Source organism: Pundamilia nyererei, unplaced genomic scaffold, assembly GCF_000239375.1.
Source record: "Pundamilia nyererei isolate P.nyererei 1_Seehausen unplaced genomic scaffold, PunNye1.0 scaffold00004, whole genome shotgun sequence".
Classification (NCBI taxonomy): domain Eukaryota; kingdom Metazoa; phylum Chordata; class Actinopteri; order Cichliformes; family Cichlidae; genus Pundamilia; species Pundamilia nyererei.
In genome coordinates, this window is record NW_005187405.1 from 3,694,054 (window position 1) to 3,721,155 (window position 27,102).

At 41.4% G+C, this 27,102-nt stretch overlaps 1 protein-coding gene across 1 annotated transcript in view; it reads right to left on the reverse strand.

Annotated features, from left to right (window-relative positions):
* Positions 1-715: 715 nt before the first annotated feature.
* ece2a (endothelin converting enzyme 2a) overlaps positions 716-27,102 on the reverse strand; it is a 98,920-nt gene continuing 72,533 nt past the window's right edge. Inside the window, exon 3 of the mRNA XM_005721224.1 lies at positions 716-1,431. Within this exon, the coding sequence (XP_005721281.1) occupies positions 1,141-1,431 (291 nt within the window). The 3' untranslated portion in view covers positions 716-1,140. The remainder of the gene's footprint in view (positions 1,432-27,102) is intronic.

Consider the following 27,102-nt stretch of genomic DNA (forward strand, 5'->3'; position numbering starts at 1 on the left):
AAAACTGTCTTTGCGATTCCTCTGCGTCCAACTGTCTTGTCTCTCTCTCATAATGTCCAAATCTTTGGAATAAAGGCAAACTTACTCTTGATAGAAATCACACTTAATGGTGCAAAAGTGAGAGCTCCAAATTATTCGTGTCCTAGCTTTAATCTGCCCGAATCTGGGAAATCACAAGATTTTCCCACTCTTTTCTTGTATGTACGAGAAGGCAAAGAGAAAGTTTCCAGTAAGCGGCAGTTCTGTGGGTCAAAATGCCTCGTTGATGCAAGAGGTCAGAGAAGAATAGCCAGACTGCTTCAAGCTGACAGGAACAACAACTCAAAGAAGCACTCATTACAACCAAGGTATGCAGAAGAGCATCTCTGAAGCACATGGGCTATAGCAGCAGAAGACCACACTGGGTGCCAGTTGTTCAAAAAGTCTTAATATAACTAGAAAATAAGAGACTGGAAAACTTTGCCTGGTTTGATGAGCCTCGATTTGGACTGTAACATTTGAATGGTGGGGTCAGAATTTGGTGTAAACATCATGAAAGCATGAATCCATCCTGCCTTCTGTTAACAGTTCAGGGTGGTGATGGTGCTGCTGTGGCCTCCACAGTCATCAGATCTCAATCCAACAGAGCAACTCTGAGATGGGATTTGACGAATGTTTCCAGCACCTTGTTGAATCTGAGCCGTGAAGAATTGAGACAACAGATCAGTTAGCCATTTCTTTTTCTTTGCAAATGAGAAATGTATTAAGAGTAACATTTGTTAATCATGTTTTCAAAACGACAAAAGGCACACATTTGTCTATTAAACTATTGTGAATACATCTGGTCAGACGCAGGATTTTGTCTCAAACTTTTAGATAAAATATGGATTTCAATTACCATTTATACAGCAGTTCTCTTATCTTTACAACATCTTAATTACATTTGCAGAACATTTATCCAAATATATATCGGTATCTTGATAAAATTTGACTTTAAAACTAATATCTAGTACATCAAACAGTATAAAATAGTTACTCCTTACAAATTCTTAATAAATACATAAAAACAGTAAGGCCAGAAATTTGGTTAACAGTTTCCCGTTGCAAAAAATCACAATATAAAGATTACTTATAAAGGCAATCCTACATATCAGAGTCACCCTACAGGTCAATATTAGCCAGGAAGTCTTCCTTATCATCATTTGTTATTGTAGTAATCCTGGTTGGTGGAGATTCGGTGTCCTGCAGCAGCTTTTTCTCCAGAGCTGCATCTTCCGGGCTGAGCTTCTCCCCTTTGGTCATGACATACACAAAATATTCAAAGCCTTCTCCATAACTTTGATGTTTGATGGACCATTTATATTCCGTACGGGCATAGAGCCGTTTCCTGAAAAAAGGCTGGGCGAAGGTAACGGAGACAAACCGACCTCCAGGTTTCAGGCAGCGGCTGATCTAAGAAGGCAAAGAAAAAGCAGGAGAACCTTATTGGGACAAACAAGCACATCCTACATTACCACCAAGACACACATCATAATCATAATTTTCAACACGGTCACTACCACCTGACTAATAAGTATTTGATGATGCTGGGCAATGAATCTTCATGATTTATGTAAATAGAAAAACTTGGAATTATTTTATTTTGTAGGATTATTTAGTTTTTAGCCAAGAGGCAGGTGCAATGGGAAGGCAGGGACAGGACAGTGATATGCAACAAAGATAATGATAATATTTAAAGTGGACGTTTCAATTATCTGGTACATGCTTTAAACCTTTAGGCAAAGGCAAAGGAACAGCTTCCAAGGATTCAATCATAGTCCTCGCAGGAAGTCAGCTGCTTTGGGCTCAGCGTGGCATAATGTGGACCGATATCTAGTTAGTTGGTTGATAAGACAAGGTACTCTGCAGCAGGAACGCTATTGAGGAGAACGCTTTAAGAGCACTGCTTTAGGCTGCACTAAGTGTACTAGACCTTTGATGGTGTCTTGAGTGCATTCTAGTGAAATATTCCTGTGAATTTAAAAAATAACTTTCTCAAAGATTCATGTCTCTGTGATTTAAAGAAAAACTATTGGATGGATCAGCCAATCAGGTTGCTCTAATGCGCACAAGGCGTTTTACTCTGTAAGCCTCTCAGCGACTTGGTGGTTGCATAATGCCCATCTCTGCGTAGGCTTGCTAAGACAATTACATGCATTTTCTGCAAAGCTAGACTTTCTAAACAAACCCTCGTTTTTTGTTTAGAAAGTATGCATCTGACTGAGTGATCATCATTACTATGATGGGTACAATGTTATTATAAAAGAAGGCTGGAGCTTGGAAAATAAAACCTGAGATAATCTTTTTTTTTTTCTCAAAGTAACGGTGTGGGAGAAGCAATCTTCTAAAGTGAATTCAAATCTGAGTCATAACATCTCTCTGTGGCTGCTGCTTCTTTGTTATACACCTTGAATTTTAATTACACTGACAGGCACAAAAGAAAAAAAGAAGTGTCTCGGTAAAGTTTGTCAACCACACGCTGCTAGAGATTCGCCAAGTCTTTTCGACTCTACTGGGATGATGTGAGTCTTGGGAGTCCAAAACCTCCCATATGTGTTTGGCTAGGTTAACGATCAGTGACTGTGAAGTTCAAAGTGCACGATTTACATCATTTTCATCCTCATCAAACCACCTCAACCCCTGTGGGTGGAGGATAGTGTCATTTAGACAGAGGCCACTGTGATCAGGACAGAAGTGTTGCATCGCAGGATAAAAGTGACCATTCAGAACAACTTTGTATTGATGTGCAGTGACCATTACCTCTGAAGGGACACTATAGAGCCAGCTGATCCTCTCACTGTAGGAGTGAAAGGTTAAGCTTTTCCCCTAACATGTCACCCATCTGTTACATCTGTCAAATACCAAATTATCTCAAACTGACAGAGCAGACTTTAAGCACTGAGCTTCTCAGTCTACAGTGGCTGCTGCTTAGTCACGCGGTCTGATAACACAGTGTGACAGGATGAAAACTTAGAGGGTCCCTGCATATGAATAATTGCTACTTTGATTCTCTCACCATACCAGTGTTTATCCTTTGCGAGGGATACACGTGTGCATCAGGACACGGCAAGTTTCACAAGAGGCAGAGCTCAGGCAAGCAGGAGTATAAAGACACACACGCACATTTAGTTAGACATTAGCAGAGAGTTTCTCCAGAGACATAAGTGTGTGTGGGAGTAAAGAGACACAACTCGCAGAACTCTGTGTAGACACAAACTGAGCTTTTTTTCTGTGTTCCATAAATCAAACATGTCAACAGGGTGAATAACAGATTGCAGGAGAAATATTACAAGTCTGCAGCAGCTTTCTTAAATCTATTATCTGATATGACATCAGAAGATAGTTCAGTAATTTGTCTCTTAAACTCCAAACAAAACTGTTACTGATGATTCAGCCGCGGGTGGGGGGGTGCTCTGGAAAATGTGAAGGAGGGGATATTTTCATGACCTTTAAAGCTTTTTCTATTGATAAAGAACCCCCCTCAATTAAGTAAGAAACAATTAAGTGACAGACAGTTCCTATTTTTCACTATTTGCTGTTTTTACAGGGGATTTGCATAAAAAGTTTAATTAAATAAATTGTATATTTTATAATGATGGGACAGTCTGACAGTCTGTAATTTTACACAATATCACGCGTCGCTGGTTCAGGACACTTAAGGTTAAAGTAGTCTGAATGTGGCCCACAATGTAAAATGAGGTTGACATCCCTGGTGTGAATTGTGATTGAATACTGTCAGTGTTTACAGATCTAGCTGTGAGACTTCGTGTTAATGGTACATGTGCATGTGTGCGTCAACTGTGTTCTCCTATAAGCCCAAGAAAGATTGCTCCAAAACAGGCCTGGGCATCCCCAGAAATATGCGGCCCATTGGAGAAAAAAAGCTTTGGACCTAACCTGTTGGTCCCGATTTTTAATTTGACCTAAAAATGATCTGAGTTTGTCCTAAATTCATTTTGAGAATGAAAACAACTATTAGATAAACAGGTTATGATATCTGCCTGAACACACAGACATCTACTGAAAAGACAATGCAGAGAGAAGCTACTTCGTGGTCTTTCTGGGTGGCTTCTTGCCACTGAGGGCAGAGAAGCTGGTGTTGAGCTCACGTGTGACTGTCATGCAAGCTGGGATGGAGTGGCTGAGGTCTGTACAGTACTGTGACAGAGCGTGGAGCCAATCCTCATATACTGCTGGGGTCTTTTGAGAGTTGCTCTCAGAGGAGCACGTGTATCCTGCTCTTTTCACATGATTCATCTCCACCAGCATGCAGCCTATATATGAATTATTCACTTTTCACTGTGACACAGAGGAAAAATGAGAGGAAGAGTGGAGGGGATGTTGGATATGGGGTAAAATATGTCATGTAAGGCAAAGAAACAAGAAAGTGAAGAAGATGTTCCAGATGAGGGACACAAGATAAACGTATTTAAAACTGAAACCTTTTTATGTTCAGATTTACAACATTTTGGGTAAAAGCAACTGCACTAGTTGTCTTCCTGACAAAGCTAAACTAAGCTAGGCTGAAATAACTGTCAGCCAGTCGGGAAGCGCAGGATCCAGACTTCAGTGTTTCTCAAAGATGAGTTAACTGAAGCAAGAAATAAAAAATGAAAACAAGATGGCAAACACACCACTGCTGCCTTCCCCCCGTCTACACAGTAGGAATGGTGAACATGTTAGCTCACAGCTGTTTCCACTTAGCACACAAACATGACTGGTTTCAATCATGTTTCTCTTCAAAACATTTATCAAGAACGCAAATGGCCCCAGTAAATGTTTTACTGTGTTCTTATAGTTTGACATGAAATGAATTTGGATGAATGTTTGACTTGATGTTATTATCTATCTGGGCTCTTTGAAGACATCTCCTGTTGGTGGGGCTTCACTGGCTTCACCCTTAGGTGGAAGCTTGCTATTAGTAGAACACACCGCGTGGAAGGCCCTTTTTGGTGAAATATTAATAGAAAATATTTAGTTGATTCATGGACTCTATTTTATTCCCTGATGTGGGCCTGTGTGCCAAACTGCGTTGGAGTTTTTACATAACCTTGTTGTGAAAATAAAGACATTTTAATTTTATTTTGAAAAGAGTATCTTGGAGTTTTTGATATTCAAGCCTATATATATCCCTTCCAAAGAGAACCTCAAATATGCTATGCTGCCAAAAGTATTTGCTAGTCTGCCTTCGCACACTTATGAACCTGTGGTTTATTATGATATAAACAAGGTTTATGAGTGTTTATGGGAATTTCTGACCATCCTTCCTGAAGGGCATTTGTGATGTCAGACTGATGTTGGACGAGAAGGCTTGGCTCACAGTCTCCGCTCTAATTCATCCCAAAGCTGTTCTTTCAGGTTTAGGTCAGGACTCTGTGAAGGCCAGTCAAGTTCTTCCACTCCAAACTCGCTCATCCATGTCTTTTGGGACATTGCTTTGTGGACTGGTGTACAGAGATGTTGGAACAGGAAGGGGCCATTACCAAACTGTTCCCACAAAGTTAAGAGTGTGAAATAGTCCAAAGTGTCTTGGTATGCTGAAGCATTAAGAGTTCCTTTTACTAGAACTAAGGGACCGAGCTCAACTCCTGCAAAACAACCCCACACCATAATCTACCCTCCACCAAACTTTACTCCTGTCACAATGCAGTCACACAAGTACCGTTGTCCTGGCAACCACCAAACCCCGACTCATTCATCACATTACCAGATGGAGACGTGTGAGTCGTCACTCCAGACAACACATCTCCACTGCTCTAGAGTCATCGAGTAGCGGTGTACTTTACAATTTGTATTGTGCTTGTGATGAAGGCTTGGATGCAGTTGCTCGACCATGGAAACCCCTTCCATGAAGCTCGTTATGAACTGTTCTTGAGCTAATCTGGAGTCCGCACGGAGTTTGGACGTCTGCAGAAAGTTGATGACACCTGCGCACCGTGAGCCTCAGCATCCACTGACCCTGCTCTGTGATTTCATGTGGCCTTCCAATTCATGGTTGAGATGCTGTCATTCCTCTTTGTTACATTACCACTAACATTTGACTGTGGAATAATTAGTAGCAAGATATTTTCATAACTGGAATTCACTGAGCTCCTGAGAGAGCGACCCATTCATTCACAAATGTTTGTGAAAGCAATCTGCATGCCTAGGTGCTTGACTTTACAGACCTGTGTCCATAGGCGTGATTGGAACCCTGAAATCAATGGTTTGAATGGGTGAGTGAATACTTTTGGTAATATATTGTAGAAATGGGTAGAATCCATGGAGTACAACTTATCAAAAACAATTGACATTTATTGAAGCAACTTGTGATTTTTGCCACCTCCACCTCTCGAGCTTTTGCTGCTCTTTCAAACAGAACCACCCACACTGACCTAGCTGATGCTTGGAAGTAACTGTTGCCAAAGGAAACTTCCTGTGTATCATATAAATGTTCCTTTAATACTGCACAGTTTTCTCAGAAAGTCCCTTGGCTGTCACATTTAACTTTACGCCAAAGTGCGACTCGCATTTCACTGAACTGCAGTGCGAGTTAACATCCTCTTGACTTCATCACTTCAGACATTATTCATGACATTGAGATGTATGGCTGCACTCTGTGCCTTTGGAGTGTAACTCCAGAATCTTATGTCACAGGTGACTGATGTCACTGCAGCCCAAGAAGACACTGAACTACAGCAAACGAGTCAGCTATAACTACTGTAATACCCACTGTTTGACAGTGAGGCTGGCAGTTAGAGGATGGCAATAAATTATCTGATGTTTCAGGTCATTTTACACAATGTAATACATTAGTCATACATCAAATTACCCTTTGTGTTTACAAGATACATTACTAACCCAGATTCTCACACTCAGCATGGGCCTGTATGAATGCATACACTGAAAATCCTCATGAGGAGGAGGATGATGCTCTCAGTGAATTGAGTCATATTTATATAAAGTCTATATGCAAATCAGCTCGTGCATGGCAGCAGCTCTGACATGATGTTAATCACACACACAAAAACAGAATCTCATTTCTTCAGGACAAGTGGAGAAAAAAGCAACAAACACAAGGAGTCACACATTGGAATTAACAGATGGATAAACTGGGATTTATATGACAATGCAGTCAGAAAAACAAGGAGGCTCTTTTCAGTCCGTCCACTCTTTGTCAAACATCTGTAAGCTGATCCCAAGTAGGACACAGGGTTCCTCCAAGAGGACAGGGGAAACCACTGTGGTAGTATTCATTTTCACACACTACTGAAGTGCTGCCCCAAAATACACAAACACACCTGAAAACACAGCTGAGATACACAAACACACAATGACACGCATGGACCCACACACACCTACCCCCACACACACACCAACAGGTCATAGCCTGTTCTGAATTATTTAGCGTGGCAGTTGAAGCTTGTGTCCAAGTCACCTGACGTGTCTTGAATGTATAAAGAGGAAATATGAGATCCGGAGTTAAGTTTCCCATGAGATTTCCCAGGTACTCCCACTGACACCTTTGGGTAATTTATCTCTTTGTTATCATTCCTTAGAGGGAGTTCATAGAGAAGAAAATGGAGCACAGCGTCAGTTCACGCAGGCCATGAAGTTAAACTTCACCACAATCCTGGCATATCAGTTGATCCCAATGCAGCTGAAGGCTCAGCTGATACTTTCCATGCATCTAATTTATAAATCTAGGAAGAAAACAATGTTTAGGCTGCTTAAGTCCACTCACATCTGGTCATCTGTAAGCTGCTGAGTAACCCACCTGCACCCCTGCTCAACCTGACTTAAACCAGCTTTTAACTGATTCCTTGCTCTTGCTCTTCCCGCTGTAAGCTTTCCACGTATTGGCATTGAAGCGTGGAGCGGTATCAGGACAGAGCCACAGTGCCAAATATAAATAAGAGCAGATGGAAATAATCTTCTTTTGGCTATGGCAGTCCTGATGGAAGTTTTGAGCTAAAATGCATTTCGCTGTCTCCAGTGTCTTTGCAGCTTTATCTAAAATGGGATTAACCTAAATGTTATATTTAAGGAGCTCTTTTCCATATTCACATAGTTTATTGTGCTAATCTAAAATTAGCATCCCTGCAACATTCATACACAATTTGTTAGCTATTACCTGCTTACATTTCTGGCAACACCATTAAGATCAATTTTGCACAGTTTACTGTGGCCAGGTAGTCTTGTTAAGCTTACTGATGAACCAAACTGACCCTATAAGTACAATGAACTTCAAAAAGGACTTCTATTAACATTAGGCCTCTCTCTTCTGATTCCCTGTTAGTAAATGATTTAATAATTGATTAACATGTTGATTTATTCTGCTATACAGAAACTGTACAGGATGAATATGTTAGTTTAAGTGAATTGCCACCTCAAAGTCATACTAATAGCCCATTTCCACTAGTACCTACTCGGCTCGACGGTTTCAAAAATGGCAGTTTTGATTTTGGCGAAGGAGATGCTCTCATGACTCATTGAGCAACGCCACTGAGTAGCCAGTTGGTGGTATGCAGTCCGTTTACATCACATTTTCGGATCGCCTCAGATAACTTGGGATCCCAGCTGAATAGGTACTAAAAAAGTACTTGGTACCAGGTACTACCATCTAAAACCCTAAAAACCAAGTAGAGCCTTGCCGAGCCGACCCGAGTAGGTACAAGTGGAAAAGGGCTATAAACTGTCAGAATCCTCAAAGCACAGGTCGAGGAGTAGGAGTGACTGCAATCTTTCACCCTAGCCTATTAGTCAACCAAAGACCCATTTGGTTCTTTATTTGAAAAGCTCTATTCTAATATGTAAAGGCCTGGATGAAATCTAATTTACTACGTCTAAATTCAAATAAAACTGAGGTCTTTACTTGGTCCTAAAAATCTTACAAACATGGTAACTTAACTATTTTATTAGGTATTTACTTTGGGGGCTTCCCATGATGCAATGAGCATTTCTTCTTCACTCGGGTCTTTTACCTGTCTGTCTGGTTATGCATAACTACTGTATTTAATCATTAGTAAATATTAAATTCATCCTCTTTCTCTCATAGTGTGTCTTTTATCTTGTCTCTCTATGCTCTCTTCTCTTCCCCTTCACTCCAACCAGTAGCAGCAGATGGCTGCCTGTCCCTGAGTCTGGTTCTACTGGAGACTGTTTTCCTGTTAAAATTGAGTTTTTCCTACCAAGTGCTTGCTCACAGGTGGTTGAGTAATTGTTGTTGTTTCTTTAAATTTTGTAGGGTTTTTACCTTCCAATATAAAGCTGTTGTTGTGAATTGGTGCTATTTAATAATAACTGAAATTAAATGACATGCAGCCAAACTAACATCTAAGATTTGAGAATAAAATGCAGGTTTTGTTTTAGTCAATTAAAAAATGTCAAGAGCCAGTGAGAGAGTTCTGGAAACTTAAATATTTTAAGGGGACTGAATCTAAAATGTGGTCATATTTTAGATTTTATAAGTGTGGAAGAAGGTTTGATTGAACATGGCATCTCTAATAAAACTGCCTTATGACCACGACATCACTGAGGGCTTTAGAGCAGGAAAAATATAATTCTGTGTTACCTGTCTGCTAAAATCTCAACAGATTGTCAAGCCGCCATGTAAGCTGTATCTGCAGACAGTAGTTAAGTTTCTTCCCCCAAATAAAATATCTTGTTCAAAAATTGTCAGTCAGAGTGGTTGAAACAGAAAGAAACGCTGCAGACTGCTAAAGTTCCCTCTGTACGTCAACATTTTGGCTGATTGCATCACTGTTTTCTTAAGATTTGCTATGCAAATCATGCATGCCAGTGTGTGTACACTCAAATACAACCGACAACAAATAGAAAAACTATTTGTTTTATATGTATTGTATGCATTAGAACTGCATACTACTATATTGTGCTTATGAGATTAAGTCTTATAATTATCTTGCATGAGAGTAATAGGGGATGTAACAAAGATATTCTTAATAAAAAAGAACAAATATAATAAATATATATGAGAAATACCAGTCAACCTTTTCCTGGATAACTACAAGAATTAGTCTGGTACATGTAACCTGAAGAATCTAGGTACTGGAAGAAACAGATCAACTTATTTAAACCTTTGAAATATTAACTTTGTATATGTCAGTCTAAGTCCCTGCCTGACCTTTGCACATTAGTCAGAGAGAAGATAAGCTGTGGAGCCAAGAAGAATGACATTTTATTCACTCAGTAGTCTTTCTTTCTCCAGGTGCGCACTCTGAATTTCTCCTATTCACTGCTTTGTCTTTCTGTCCTCACTGGGCTGCAATATCCTCGGTTATCTCCATTGTCTCTCCTCGCTAAGCTCAGACTCGCCTAAAGATACTGTATATGAGATAACTGATGGTCTCTGGTGGTCAGATGAGGACAGGGTGACAGGTGGTCATAACTGTGATTTCACTCTGCAAGACCTTTAAGTTGCATAATCTGGGTTCATCTGAGATGGAAATGTTAAGTTGCTCATGAGCCCTGAACTTCTCTAGATATTACTCAACGGAGGTGCAGGCAAGGAAGCAAACGTCTGCACAAATGAAGATTTATTATAATATTAATTTGTGCCAGTACTATAACAGTGGGTCACAGCTAGCCTGCAATTGTCCTGCGTCCTGTCTCTATACTCAGGCAGCACCCTTGCATAATGCAGCTGATGCAAAATACCACAAATTACGAGCTACTGTGGGTTGCATGCGAGAGGACGACTTCACAGAATGACCTTGTTTTCCAGACACACTTCAACCTTCATCCTTTCTTGTTCTTGTGCATCAACAACAATCTCTTTCTGATAGCTGTTCATGTTTTCATTTTATCAGTTCTAGTAAACATTTCAATTAAAAACAATTGTTAAAAATTACGAACCAACACAGAAATTGGCAATTCCCAAATCATTTAGTGAGTGTAGATGGCTTCCATCCATCCATTAGCTCGGCTGTCACAGGGCAAGAGGTGGGGTACACCCTGGACAGGTTGAAATGCCATTACAGGGCTAACACCGAAAGACAAACCATTCACACCTACAACCAAATTAACCAGATAACTAACGTGCATGTCTTTGGACTGTACCTGTAGAGAACCCATGCAGGCACAGCGAGAACATAGAAATGCCACACAGAAAGGCCCCGGCCAGGTGGTGAATTCAAACTCAGAACTTTCTTGGTGTGAGGCTATCCTGCTGTCTTTGGCGTTACATTTGCAATTTAAATGTACACTCAGCAGACAGATTGTTCGGTACATCTGTTCAACTGCTTGTTAATGCAAATATCTAATCAGCCAATGACATCTCAGCAACTCAATGCACTGTCACGAAGATCTGTTGAAATTCCAACTGAGAATGGGGAACAAAAGTGATTCCAGTGACTTTGAACATGGCCTGGTTGTTAGTGCCGGACAGGCTGGTCTGAGTGTTTCAGAAACTGCTGATCAAGTGGGATTTTCCCACCTCTAGATTTTAGTGAAAATGTCCAACATGGACCAAAAGCTCTGAGGAATTTTTCCAGCACCTTATTTAATCAATGCCATGATGGATTTCAGCAGAAAAAGGGGGGCTTAGATGGTTCTGGTGACTGTAGGATTGACATGGCATCCAAATAATTTAAAGCTGATGAACTTTATTAATGTATACAACTGTATGTCTGTGAGGGAAAAAACAACTAAAAATGACTGAAACAACAGTGCATATAAGATACTGCTGTGATCATTTTCATATGTCTTTAGAAATATACTGATTGTTTTCATAGGAGTTTACATACATAAAAAGAAGCTGAAAGGGGGAGGAGTTCATCCTATGCTACCTCCATTTCTCAGGTTTTTCCTTGCTATTAGAAATTAAAACTCTGGACTCAATATGGAAGCTATAAAATGTGAGAGATGAAATTTAGAATGTTTAAGGGTTGATGTGAAAGTAAGGAATCTACAAGTGAAATTTTATTTAACACCATGCAAACAGGAATATGTACAACTTATACTTCTGTCATTTGATAACACCTGTATTATATTCCTATCCTTTTTCTTCTTTCAACCTTTAAATTCACCAGCAACAAAAAAGTTATACTTTGTTGCACCGTGGATAAAGTAGGAGGCCAGATTTTGAAAATGAAGGAGAGCGTGCTGAATAAAGAAACTGAGTGTCAATTAACGTGTTCATCTCAAAATGCTTGTTAAGTTAAAAAAAGCCACCATCTGTTCCAAGCTGAGGGTAGAAGCTGAAGTAAGGGGGTAGGACAGTGAGGGGCAGGCAGAGGTGGAGGTGGCGCTTTGTGCATGCCTGAGTGTGTGTGCACCCACTTCACTGTGGGTGAGGCAGAGCTGATCAGTGGGTAGAGACAACAACAGAGCGCTATCTCTGGACAACAGACCTGGATGGACCACAGCCTACTGTCTCCCTTAGACGTACCGTTAACACATACACACACCCGCACATTCACTGGCACGCCAACCACACACACACACACAAACACACTTGAAGTGGGGCGAACATATTTAAAAAAAAGCAGGGAGGAGGTGCAGTTTTTATTTAGGTCATATTTTCGCATCATATTTCATAATTTCCCTCCCATCTTGTTTACTGGGATCATGTAGCTCTGCAGCCCCCTCCCTTAAGGAATGTGCATTTGAAATCTACCGCCTCTCTTCCTTTCCATTTCACCTCACCCGAAGCCTGCAGCCAAGCATGTGGATGGCAAAAACGTGTAAACGTCTTGAAGAAACGAAGAGGGCGTGGGTGAGAGAAGCGTGGAGGAAAAGAAGGACAGGAGAGAAAATAAGTGTGTGTGTGTGGGGGGGGGGGGCTTACTCAATGTGGGTCTCCTAACAAAGCAAATCTGCTCTTCCCTTCAGGGGTGCAACAGCCTGCTTTGTTTCCTCCATCCCTCCATCCACTGTTTTATCCATCCCTTTCTCTCCTGCTTCTAAAGAGCCAAATGTGCAGCTGCTATGAGGAACCATCTGCTCCGAAGAAGCTTCGTTTTATGTGCACGCGCAACTTTAAACTCTGTCTACAACAGAAAATATCAGCGACTGAAGGTCCAGCTCTATCTGAGTTGAACTGGCGCACATGACAAGAACAAAAATGACACAATAAACAAGCAGAAATTTGATTACGCCTTTAACGTTTGCACAGCCCCTTATTCCCACCGGGAAACTTACAGTACTTGGAGCAACAATAGATAACAGAGGAAAACGTGACAATGTTGGATTCCCTCTCCCCATCCTCATCTCCGCCTTCCTCCTTTTCACCCACCCACCCATCCTCCCCTGAATTTTCCTCTCCTCCTCACCCCGCATCGCCTCCTCCACCCGTTGACTACACAGATAAATTATACATCAGAAACCTTCTCCTCTTTTCCGCTCTCTCCCTCCACATCCACACACCCCCTTTAGCTTGCTGGGACAAAACTGCTTGTTTGTGCTCGACTACATGTGCGTGTGTACTTCCAGCTCGTGATGCGCTGCCAAAGAGCTGCGCCGATTCCAAAATGACTCAACACCTTTCTGACACAAACCTGAGTGCAGGTTGTGCGGCGGGCTCGCAGAGGCTCGAGCAACAGTGGCAAGACGACGACAACAACAAGAGCACGCCTTTCAAATAGGCGCATCTCTCCCTCTCATACCTTGTGTTGCCATGGAGATGAAAGTTTTGTGCTGGTCACAGTAACATATGTAGGTCAAAGCGGGACACCTCTCAAAACAAAAACACCAGGCGGTGGCGACGGGAAACTCACGCCTTCATTAGGCAAGGAGAGAAAGTGAAAAAAGTCCAGATAACGAGCAGCCCTGATATGAGAAAACAGCTCCAACGACGCAAAAGCACACTGAATATTTACTGTGGAAATAAACAGAAAAACTTATCTGAGATGTAAGGCTTTCATTTTTTTTTAATCACTCTGGCGAGCACACTTGTGTGTCAGAAGGTTTTCTCGACAGCCTTATTAGTGCACTGACTTTAGGTGTATGCAGGAGTTCAATAAAAGACAAGGAGTCACTATTATCTGATACTAACTGCAGCTCTGAACTGGGTCACTGCTGATGCATTTACAAAGGGCTTCTTCAATGTTGAAGAAAGCTGAAAAATGAGGGAAACTCGTCTTCGGGCTAAATTTGAATGGCGTATCCGTGCTCTGAGACGTGATATTAGCATTAGTGTGTGTGTGTGTGTGTGTGTCCGTGAATGCGTGGACCCGTGTCTAATTAATCAGCATCTTCAAATTCGGACGCCAAGTTCTCTCCTCGTGGCACACTGAGCTAAAATTAAAACATCTGTGTCTTCTCCTTTTCATCCACTACAACCATCTCGGGCTTTTATCTCCCATTTCTTCTTTAGCTCTTGCTGCCTCCTCACCCTTCCTGCCTTCCCTTCTCCACTGGGGACCAGACAGAGGTTTGCTTTAATTACTGAACTACTTTTCACACCGGTGGAAAAAGACGGAGACACTCATCAGACAACCACACCCGCCCACTGTTATGCTCCCAGCATCCCTGCGCTGCCTTTCATGCACTTTTTCCCTTGCGTTTGTGTGCCTGCATTAACGTTTGCTTTGTGTTTCATTTTTGTAAAGCTTCCTCTAAAAACGCCTCATGCGAGGTCGCTGCTTATAGCAGATACACAGCAGAACATTGCTGCGGTCAAAAATGCTAAATTAATTAAGCGATGTTTGCTATTCTTGGCTTGGTATGATGAAATAAATGATGCAGACTTTGAGAAAAACTTGGATAGGAAGGCACAGAGTCAGCGAATGTGTGATTAATAAACTCATCTGCCTTTCAGAACAGTTGGAAAAAAAATTGTAAAGCTTCGGGGAAATAAGAACTGCAGAGAAACTGGAGCAAAACGTGAGCGCCTGGTACAGTGACACGTTTAGAAGACGGCAGAACAAGAGGAGGGAGGGTGTTCCCCTCGCTTTTGTGGTTCACTCCTTTTCACACCCTCTACATCTCTGTTTTCTTATTCGCTAAATCTCACAACACATTTTAATTTTAATGCCATTTGCACGGCAGCTAACGTTTTTGCTGCTTTAACCGTTCCTTTTAAGCCTTACGTTGACAGAAGGAAATGTAAACATCAATGCACGCTGACATATATTCTGAATAACCAAGAGCCAAAACAGAAACAGCTCCATCAATAGTTCTTCCTCTCCCTTTTAATGGCAAGCCAGGGATAAGGCACCTGGCAGTAGCTGAAGAAGAAAGCAGAAACCGCAAGTGAGGCAGAGAAGGAAGGAGGCTGAAAAGGAAGTAAAATGGGCCAGTGTGTCTGGCTGCTGAAGGGGTCTCTCGTGGGACTTGGAAGGCGGACAGGACAGCCCGGTGGAGGTCCCCGTAGCACACTAACACAGTCCAGTCCATTCAGTGGGCCAGTAGCACAGGAAAGCTGCTAAATATTACAAGACACAATAATAGCACCTGAGGAACTTAGATCAGATGACTGAGTGACAGTTTAAGAAGTTGGTGTATGATTAGGGCCGTTTTCAACACATGAGGTGGCATTTCTTAACAACAGCTGCATTTGTTCTTTTTAGAAAGGTTTGTTCAGCTACGATGACAGCTAGAAAAGAAGAGTTGAACTTTAACCCAAATGCTTCTCTGTTGGGACACATAAAGTCTAACAGAGGATCATCAGTGATGTGCAGAACCCATTTGGACTGAGTCAGTTCCTAAACACATGATCGTGTCTGATGATGTAGCTCGGGAAAGGCTCCTCTGTTCCCTACATTTAGACTCTCTTTTGCTTCGTTTAGCTATCCTAACCCCAATAAACATAAGATACAGCGTTAAGAAGCACAGCGCCTGAGTGTTCTTTATGGGTCAGTCACACCATCTTATTGATTTGATCAGAGTTAATCTGCACTGATGAGCACCGCACACCTACAACACATCTGTTTGCAATGGGGGGTTCAACTCAGGTGGTTGCCAACTGGTTGCACCGTGGCTATATCCCTACACTGTATAAATGCAAGATTGCTATGTAAGCGCCTGTAAGTCTGGGACTACTGCGATCACTATTTCTTGAAGAAATCCATGAGATGCTGGCTGGAGTCTGTTTACCATTCATTTAATTTGTATTAAATAAATATTAATACAAATCAATTACTATAATACATAACATGATCATTTATTTCTAGCAGTTGGCAGCATTTGTGATATTCAGTGATTTAGGACAGCTGACTGCTGTGTTATCAGTGACAGATTATATGTAACTGCCAGCTTGGCTGATAGCAGACTCTCCATCTTATTGCCGTGTCATCACCGTCTTGATAGATCGCAGTGGTTTTGAAGACAGCAGCTAACTGTGTGTGGTCATAGGTCTGGTCCTTGTCTTTGGGACAACTGACCGTGACTGTAGCTTTATTAAAACAAATAACAAAGCTGCTTCTGCTCCAGGTCAGCAGCACCAGACAGAACAGTATTTGCACAGACAAATGATGTTGCGAATCAAGACTGCCCACAGTGAAGGCATCATGAGGAAAAAACACTTTGGTTGTGCGCTTCACTCATGAAGAACAAATCAACATGTACGGTCCAGCTAGCAAGTATAATCTCTTGGTGACTTTACTACACAGCTAGTGCATCCAAGAAATGCCTCTCCTCCTCTGCTGCTTTTATTTTGCACAACAGAATTTTCTCTTTTATAATGTCTGTAGATAGTTGAACATCAGAACTGTATCCCTCCTCCTTTAAACTAATTGAACTTGACGTAAAATGGGGTAAAATTTGTGAACAGCAGGAATCGTAGCATCTTCCTCAGTAAAATATGGAGGGTTTATTTTTACAACCAAATAACATCCATCCATCCATCCATCCATCTTCTTCAACTTTATATACGTCTGCTATATTTGCACAGACTGTTTGGCCAGCACAACAACCAACTGACTGTATTTTGGATTGCTGTATCCCATTAAGGATCACGTTTCTGCTTCTTAATTTTATTTTCTGAATATAGCCATTTACAGGTTCATTTTGTAAACTCTGCTCTCAGAATGTCTGCAAAGGTTCAACCCTCTTTCATTCGATTATACTGCTGTCTGTTAGAGAAATCAAAGTAACAGAGAAATCAGAGTAACTGGTCAATTAGAGCAAACTAGACCATTTACTGTTACAGGACTGGTTTTTCTTTGAGCGCCACAAAAGCAGAAAGCAGAACATGAAACTGCAACAGAGATGCTGCATCCTGCAGAGCATCTCTCTTGCAGTGATGGCCCATTTGATGTATGCATGTGCTGGACAGATACCGCTCTGGTAGAGAGAAGTAGAGGCAGAAACTCCTTTACAGCACAGGACTATAGCAGGCGTAGGCAGGCAGTTTCCATAACAACGTGAAAAAAATATATAATCTAAACAACTGCAGCCAATTTATTCTTAAAGTTTAGGTGCAAGAAAGCCAGTCTGCTTACCTCATTACCTTCAATTACATAACAAATAGATCATAACATAACAACTGCAGCTTATGCTCAGAGTTACTTAAGCAAAAAATCGATGCAAATTTTTGTCACCACCACCTCCTCACAGCTCCTGTACTTAAGTTTCTTCCAGCTACAGCAGTTGTGCTTAGAGGAAAGAGACTGGTGACAGAAACAATGTAACATCATCTGTCAAAGATGCAGTTTATGGTCATCTCCCAGCTATCTATAAAAATGTATAATATTTTTGCATTAAAATATTAATCCTGAGTAATGATCAACGGTACTTGGATGTCCACACTTTGGGTATTTTGGGTAAATACACATTAGTTGTTCTTCATCGCATCTATATCTATCCAGATCTGTATGTAGTGAAGACTTTGAAAGATGAGACAAAAAACATAATGCTGTCACCAGCATGTAGGCATGATAATAGATACTACATCAAAATCCCTCAGCTTTAATTTGACTAGGTTTGCATGGACATAGAAATTAGTGTGTGGGAGAAAAAGCCATTTTTAAACCACAGGAATGCAGCATGCTTTTGGCATTACTGGACAAAAATAAATAAATAAATCTATAATAATCCTTCAGCATATCCCGCACCTCCTCTATGCTTGGTTCTCAGGGGTGTAGGGGGTGTAGTACGATGGGATACCACGACGATCACTAATTTTTCGCATAAGATTGGTGAGTAGTATGAACTACACAAAAGTAATCCAAGCCAGAAGTAAGATGTGGTTAAGCAGAGGACTTTCACCTCAGCCCTCAGTCGTTTTTGCTAAAAAAAAAACAAAACATTTATTCCCTGACTGGTTGGCAAGTGGTTGCTAAAGGTTGTTGGCTACACCAGTTGGGATATTGGGATTGCTTTGGCTTGCTGGCAAATTGCTACTTGTCACCAGTACTTTGCAGGAAAGGTGCAAAGACAAACAGTCTGCCTAAGTGTGTAAAACTTCAAAAAGTGCAAACTGGAAATGGAGAATGGTTGCCTTCAAAGTAAAAGTTGCACCAACCAACCCATTTTTAAGGGTGAAACTTTGAAGCACTCGCTTTTTCCACTACTGCTCAGAGTGACATTGGTGAGTGTTTGCAGGTAAGCTGGCATCTTCCATCCAAACTATGGGCGGCTGTGGCAATTTGCTGGCAACCAAAGCATTTGCAAGGAAAAATTTTTTATGACCAATTTCACTGCAAGTAAGCACTCAGGGAATACTTATTTTTCCTTAACAACCAGTGGTTGTCAAGTGGCCTAAAGACTGGTTGGTGGTCCACCAACCAGTCTTTAGGCCTGTGTGACTGGGGCCTGAGACAGAGGTTAAAATTGTGTGTCGAGTGAAAGGTCAATACTGACTCATTTTCAGACATGACTTCAGGAACTGCAAGGGATTTTCCACAAAACATTCCAAAATTGTATCATCCCAATTACTTTCAACCCCTAAACTTTGGGCACAGTGTAACAGAAGGACTTAATCTTCCTCAAAGTTTTGTCTGTATTGATGTAAACATCAAATAAAAGCATTAAAGCTGGAACTTTTTATTTGATCAAAACATGTAACTCCTTGAAGCACAGTTGAACTGTCTAAATAAAGGTCCAGACTGCATATTATTTATTATATTTGGAATATAAATTGAAAATTAGGAGCAGAGAGATTGAGGTCTTAACCACTTTAAAATTTGTGTTGGGTTTTCTGGGTCTGTGATGTCATTTAAACATTTTTCTGGGCCTCGAGCTTCAAAAGGTTTTGAGCTCCAAATGCTGCTAACCAATTAACGCATCAAGGCTGGGAGCTCTGTCTCTGTTGACGTCAGAAGACAGAAGGAGCCAATTAGTGTCAACATCTGCAGACTGCAACCTTTTTATTGGTCAGCATGAAGTCAATCTGGGTTAACAGGATGGAGAGAATGATACACAACAATATTTTGTGAACTAATCCTGTTCAAATGTTACTCAGGGCTCACTGATGGCAAGCTCGGCCCTGAAATTTTCACTGGAAGCATTACCATCAGGCAAATCTACTATCTTTCAGAAATTGACATTTAGAGGAATTCCAAACAGCACAAAAAGACTGGAAAGCAAGGAAACAGACACAAACCCTTACGAACCGTAGTCTCAGTGTGGTTCTCATTCAACAAATGGTTCACACTCAGCACTACGGACACTATGAGAGAATATTCTCCATCTAAATTCTTGGATAAAGATCTAGAAAACATTGCAATTACCTCCCAGATCTCCCTGGACCCACCATAAAAAATAACAGCTTTTATTTCTTTTGTGACGTATCAGCTGTTCATACTAAACCAGGCGGAGCCTCATTAAGTTCTAAAGCATAAAACTGTTCTTTAACTATTCCCTGACTGTCTCATTATACAGCAAGAACACAAGACAAGCGTTAGAGCCTTCACAGCCAGGCAGTCATAGCTGCAGGGAGGAACTGGCGACAGGTTCGAGCTCAGTGTTGTGTGAATGTTCGGTATGTGAGGATGGAGAGGAGTAACTGCAAACGCATTAATGCAGTGATGACTACAGAGAGAGAGAGAAGCAAAAAGTGGTGGCTGGGATTGTAGACCACGAAGGGAAAGAGGATGAGATTTAAGTGCTGAAGTGTAGGTAGCGATCCTCCTGTCTTTTTACGTAGTCTGACATTCGAGTATCAAATACGTGATCCTGCTGCAGAATTAATAGCTGCGTACTGTATGTGTAACTGTAACTGCCTCTTTTTAAGTGTACCGTAGAAGAGTCTGACAATAATGCCCCTATAATCCCATAACACATGCATTTTCTCATTTCCTGATTAGGCTTATTCACTGAACCGTGTCCACACTGTAGTAGTGACCAAAATCTCCCTCACTTTTTTCATTAGTTCAGTAGTGTTGGGACCAGATAACATAACCTCTTATTGTTTTACTGGTATAAGGAGTCCAGAGAATTTCTTTCTGTTCTAGTTTCTGTCATAGATTTTGCTGTTGCTGTGTGACTCAGCATGCAAAACCAGGCTAAAGTCCAAACTCTTCTCCTTCTTCTTACCCTTTTATGTTTCTTACAACTTCAAAACTTCTACATTAACATGCAAGATTTTAAAAAAAAACTGAATTTCTTTATCTTGCCTTTGTGTATTTTCTATGAATTTTTAACTTGATGATATCAAACTTCATCTGTTCTTTAAATTATTGTGGTTTATTAGCGATGCAAAAAGATAAATACACACATGTAGCACATTCGTAAAGGATTAATAAACCTCTGATAAGAACTGCATTAGGTTTATAAGAAACTGGTGATTGATGCTCAAAGCATTACTGCCACAGGCCAAAAAAGGAGAAGTCGCCAGCATCGCTAAGGGGGTAAATTTCACCAGGCCACACCCCTGGGCATGTGAGGCTGTTTTTTCCTCTCGTAGTCCAGTTTTTACTGGAGGATTTGGGATGATGTTTATTTGTAGTTTATGAATCAGAAACTGTTATTTTCTTATTGATATTTGGAGACAGTGAAGTAAAAGTAACATCCATCCGTTTTCTATTGTCATGGGGGCAGAAGTCTGAGCAGAGAAGCCTGGACTTCCCTCACCCCGGCCACCCGTTCTAGCTCTTCCAGGGGGAACACAGAGTCGGTCCTAAACCAGCTGAGAGACATAATCTCAGCAGAGAGTCCTGGGTCGGCCCAGAGGCCTCCTCTTAATAGGACATGCCAGAAATAGCTCCCAGACACACAGAAGGTGTCTATGAAGCATCCTCGTCAGATGCCCGAACTACCTCAACTTTGCTGTTTTGGAGTTGTAGTGGCTGTACTCCCGAGTCCCTCAGAAAGTAAAAAACACTGGATATACTGGAAAGGCTGTATGCTCTTGATGATGTCCTTGCTCGGATTTTCCTGAATCCGACCAAAACACTGAAAAATAATATGTTGGGAGCTAAAGAGTCTTTACAATACAAACAGCACCACGTAATAGATGTAACAAGTAAAAGGTCCTATCCCTAAAACAACACTGCTGAAGTGAGATATAATGTACCCGGCAAGTGGCCAATGAGGGAGTCTGGGAACAGCCTGCCCTGAGGCAAACAACATTTACTGGAGGGTAAATGGCTCCAAAGGAGAGTTGGCATCACTGTGACAACTCAGACTGATGGCACTGTTGGCAATGCCAAAGCATATAGCACAGCAGTCTGGGCAGCTGCTTTCAAAACACAACCTTTGGTGTCAGTAAAGACACATGGGATTGTTATTAATACCGCATCCTGCCAAGAGCAGTTGAGCGATGTGTGAAGTATAGGTGAAGCACTTAGCAGGGTGGAGTGGCAAACCCGTGATGATTGACTGACTGCTGGCTGTTGCTTGTGTTTTCTCCTTCCATGTCGTTGGACTGGACTCCCACAGTGAGTAGAGTGGCAGTCGCTGTAGGAGCTGATGTTGAAGTGAGTGGAGTGGGACTGAGTCACTGACAATGAGGCTTTAATCCAAGTGTAACAGCCAGAGGAATTCCCCAACTGTTGTACAGCAGCATCAGATATGACAGCGTATGGTGAAAAATAACGACTAGCAGTCACCAGATTTTTAATTATTAGTTTTCAGATACTGAAGTGCTGGGAAATTCTCTGACAGATACCCACATGCTATCTGTCAGCACATTACAGCCTCAGACATGTAAACAAACTAGTTTATATAGAAGTATAGACAGTCACTTTGGTAAACCTTAAAGCTGGGGTGAGCAACGACATGATAACCTTTCAACATATAGCAATTAATGTGGTCTTGGAGGCAACTCAACTGTGACTGGAGAATTTGAAGTGATGGTTTGGTGCTTTTACCTGACTGGTTCAAATCCTGACTCATTTCTATCCCATATGGAGCCAAACTCTCCAGACATTACTGTCTCACTGTGGTTGCCAGGTAAGTGCAAAATGCCAAAAATGATTCGTTTTGAAAGCTTGAACAGCCCTGCCTGGGCATTTAGGTGACTATCAAATGTATGCAATAGAATTAGAAATAGTTACTGAAAGACAGTGATGACCCATATTTCAGCCATAATCATATACAGACATAATATTGCATTAAAAACCAAACTGAATCATGAACACAAGGTGTAAATCAATTTGTGTGCGATACATATCAAAACATTCAGTCGTTAACACCTCCCGGTGTTCAGGTTTGAAGAGAGCGAGTAAAATGACATAAAACAGAAACTTGAGGCAATAATCATTATCTAATCATGCACATAGCGCAATGACTCATATTTCATACCCTTCAACTGGAAAGCGGGTGTGTGCTGTTGGAAAGTCAAAGCAAACTGCTGAGATGTGACCTGAATTTCTATTCTGCTAAAAAGCCTTTCTGTGCAGCGCAGCTGACGGCTTATTACGGCTGTGTTCACTATACTTATTTTACCTCGAGTTTCAATAAAGTTAAAATAGGACGGGAGTCACAGCTTTAACTGCAGCTCATTATGAAATATTGCGGTTTTGTGGTGAAATGCTGCACTCCACTGATGAGCCTTTGCCTGAGAGGCATTTGACACTGAAGCTGCATCTGAGATCTCAAGACAGATGTTTGGATGTAGGCTAAAATTTAGGCAGCATGGATACAACTTTGCACCAAAGTTGTTGTTGTACAATCATTTCTGACACGATCCTTAATTTTTACTTTGTCCATATGTTCCTGGCTGTTGTTGTACTATACCTGATCATCAAGAACAACATTAGTTCAAGAAGAGGTCAACCTATATTGCAATCCCAGCAGAGAAACTGATCAAATGAGTGCCAGCTGACTACACCTGATGGCCTTCTGTATGCACAACGGGTAAATCTCATATATGGCACAGCACTGAGGCTGCCTTAACCTGTACATATTGCTGCAAGCCGCTTTGCAATCCACATACACCCCAGTCCATGCTCTGCTTGACTTTGTTATTGTTGTCACGTCTTCTCTGCTCTGTCTGGATGTTTTGCTTTTGCTCTCCCAGTCTCTGGCTTTCACCGTATGGATGTGAAAGGACAGGAAGGTCCCAGAACAGTTGATAAATATAAATTACTGCAGATGGGTTCACCAACATTGACACCGTGGCTAGGACCAACCGATTACGCCGGCTGGGTCATGTCTGTTGGATGGATTATGACAGATTCCCAAACCAGCTGCTAGTCCGAGATCTGGCACAGGGAACGAGGTCACGATAGCACCCCAAAAAGCACTGGAAAGACTTTGCAAGGAGGACCTGAAGATGTTTAGGTTCAACCAGCTGTGATGTGAAACAGCAATAGACTGTAAAGAACAGTAATAAAAGATAAGATGAGACAAAGCACCGTCAGAGGCCCACCAACCTCAAAGAGCTGAGGCCAGAGACGTCATAACAGGGCCACCAATCATCAGTAATGACCGCAGATGGAAATAATCTACTTTTAACTAATGCAGTCTGGCCTGTTCTGTTTGCCTTATTAGCCCTTTCCTAGTTCCTATACAGGCTGCATGTTTTCCCTCAGTCTTTGTTGGGTCATTGCCTCACCTGCCCCCTTGTTCCTGTGTCTTCCCTTGGGTTTCACCTGCTGATTTTCATTGTTTGGATTTTCTTTTGTAGACCTTTGGATTTTGTTAGGTCACTGGGTTTTGATGGCACACTGTGCACTGTTTTTTGTTAATCCCTAAATTCCTTTTACTTTACCACTTTACCTTTTGTTCTTTAGTCTCAAGTTAGTGTTGATAATATCAGTATGTGGCTTAAAACTAAAATCCAGAGAATAACTCACCAGTAAATGTATGCTGTTCAAGAAGGTAAATAAATGGCATGGCTTCGTTTGCCTAATGAGCAACTGCAGTCTAATATATACACATACATCAGCATTAACAAGATATGTATCAAAACTAAGTGAAAATCAGCTGACAGGAGCAGGACATCGTGAAATGTGCCTCGAGTTTCATTGACTGCATAATTTCACAGTTGCATGTTAACTTGATTTCTATGGATTGTGATGACAAACAACATCAGAGTGCCATTCCCAGAGCTAATCCCAAAGGGGACTTAACAAATCCCTTTGCATCTTGCCACTGGCATCAAAGCTGTAGCGAGTAGCACTACACATCAAAGCCTACAAAGATATATATTTTATATGTGTGCTAAAAAAACAAAAACAAAAAAAACCTTGAAAAATAAAATACACCTCGTTCCCTTTTGCTGTTTTTAGCCCACCCAGTTAAAAAAAAAGACCCCACACACACACAGCAAGCAATCAAATGCTCAGTGCTGTGAGCTGTTTCACCCAACCTTAAAATGTCACATCCAATTCAACAGATACTCAATAGTGTACTGACTTGCACATGTACTGGTGAACTGTTGCTATTATTCGGGTGCTATTTTTGTGCCATCATTCGATCCTGCAGGCAGTTTGTAGACTGCTACAGCAGCCTCTAGTCACGTGCTGCAAACCAGGTCAGCTACAGCATTAGAGAGGGGACAAAAAGCTTCCCTTTTATGCCACACAGCTATGGTACTATTCAGTATGCAAGGTTTTTTTTGTGTGTGGCTTAAATATTCTCAGCCACTGACTCATTTGTGCATGGCAGCGTGTACTACATCTAAATGCAGCAGCATAAAATTGCATTTACTGGTAGTGGCAGGGTCTGATATCACCTCAGCAGCAGGCTTAACAGGGTCGCTCCGTCACTCTGTCGTGCCTTCTGTTTGTTTGCTCTCTCCTTATCCGTCAGTCCTCTTTCAGTCCCTCTCTCTGTCTTTCCATCTCCCTCCATCTGATTGAGCTCTGATTGTTTTGTGAAAATTTAACGTGGCTCCAGGGTGTTGTTTTTCATAATTAAGAACTGGAGCGACAATCTGGCAGCAAACAAAAGCCACAATAGAAAAGGACACTGCTTACACTGCCGAGCTGTGTCCAAAACAAAACCTACATTTTCACATCCATACAGTACGAGTAAGAACACATACAGTAGTCCCAACGGGTCTGCTCTGAAAATATAAGACAGCAAAACATGCCCCACCACCACCACCACCCCCCTCCCCTCCTTTACACGTGAGCAGCTCCTGAGCACTCTGCTGTTATCTCTTTCTTCTCGTCTATTTCTAAATTTGAAACAACATAAAAGCCAAGTCCACTTTTTTGCTGTTTCTGTATAATTGCATCATTTGTCAAGTGGTACAGTTATTTCAAGCCCTTGGATATCGCTCTGTACACAATCCCGAGGAACATAAAAGTCAACATTTCTTCAGATGGCGTGGAGAGTCAGAGGAAGGGGGAGTGAATGAAAATATCACAGAACAAGTGCATCTGTAAAATGTAAGCATGGCTCTATAGACGCTTCACAGGTCAGGCAAACCTGATGGACACAGCTTCGATCCTTTAAAAGTAAAACTAGTCACGTTGCAGTAGTCATGGCAATCCTTCTGATTTGAAGTCCAATCTTTAACACGTTAACATACTGAGAAAGTTAATATGAGTGTTTAAAACGATACACGGCAATACACTGTGAACGCTGATTTAAAGCGCATGGATGTGTATGGTGAATGGACACAGGACATACTTGTATTAACGGTTACAGTTTCCTCATCAAGTTAAAACCAAACAGAGGATGATTTTCAGTGAGCTAACATGTCTCCTTGCTTCCTTCACTCATATGTTTCCCCCCTTGTCTCAGTGTGGAGTGGAGAGGGGATGCCAGGAAGAGATAAGAGGAAGGTTCAAGTGTAATTTAATTGTAAAAATCGAATTTTAAATGCACTGAGCTTCTGCTGTCTGATCAACTGATTAGATATTTGCATTAATGAGCAGCTGAACAAGAGCTCTTAATATATATAAAATTCCTCTTTATATAAATCTATACAAGAAATTTAAACAGTAGATGAACCTACAAAAGGTAGTTTAGAAATTCTCTACAGAAACTAAAGATTTTTGTGTAGAACACACCCGTGTTTCATTATTTCTAACCACCTCCAAAAGCCTTCCCTCTCCTCGACTACTTGAGACGCAATTAAGGAATTGGAAGATCCTTCACCGTAGCAAAAAAGGGGAAGACAACTTCCGGGTCACGGCAGGAGAAAAGATGCACGAGTTCATTTAAAGAAAAAAGCATCAGAGAAAAGTTTCGTCTTTTCATCTTGACAAGAAAAGGAGAAAGGAAAAAGAACTTCGAACACCTCTCGCCTGGCGATAGCAGGATGGGATGCGCAGCACTGTCACCTAGTTTCCATGGTAACCTGTTGCTATGGAAACAGGCCCTGGAACAGAATCAGGAGTCGGGTGAACAAGGGGCAGAGTGAGGGAGGTGAGGATGGAAAGGAAGGAGGCAGAAACCGGGAGAGAGAGGAAAAGGGAAGAAAATAAAGTGAAGAGCATCGAATTCGGCACAATCTTACATCTGAAGAGCTTCCTGAGCTCTGGCACAACCCGACTGTGAGCTGAGCTTCACCCCATAATTCAAAACCTTGTCCTCTGCTTAGCTTATAAAGTTTAATAAACATGATGCTACTGTGGAGAAGAAGAGAGAAGCTTCATTGGCATTCATCTCACTGACGGCCGTGCACAGCAAACATTACATAACGAGTGAGATGGCTGTGACTACAACCAAACACAAAAGTTAAGAACATTTTGACCTCGACTCATTTGTCTATGACGACATCCGAGCGTTGCGTTGGGTTCAGGTGAGAATCACAATTAGCTTACCGAAAGCGTCGGTCTTGTACTTCTGATGCTTCAAGGTCAA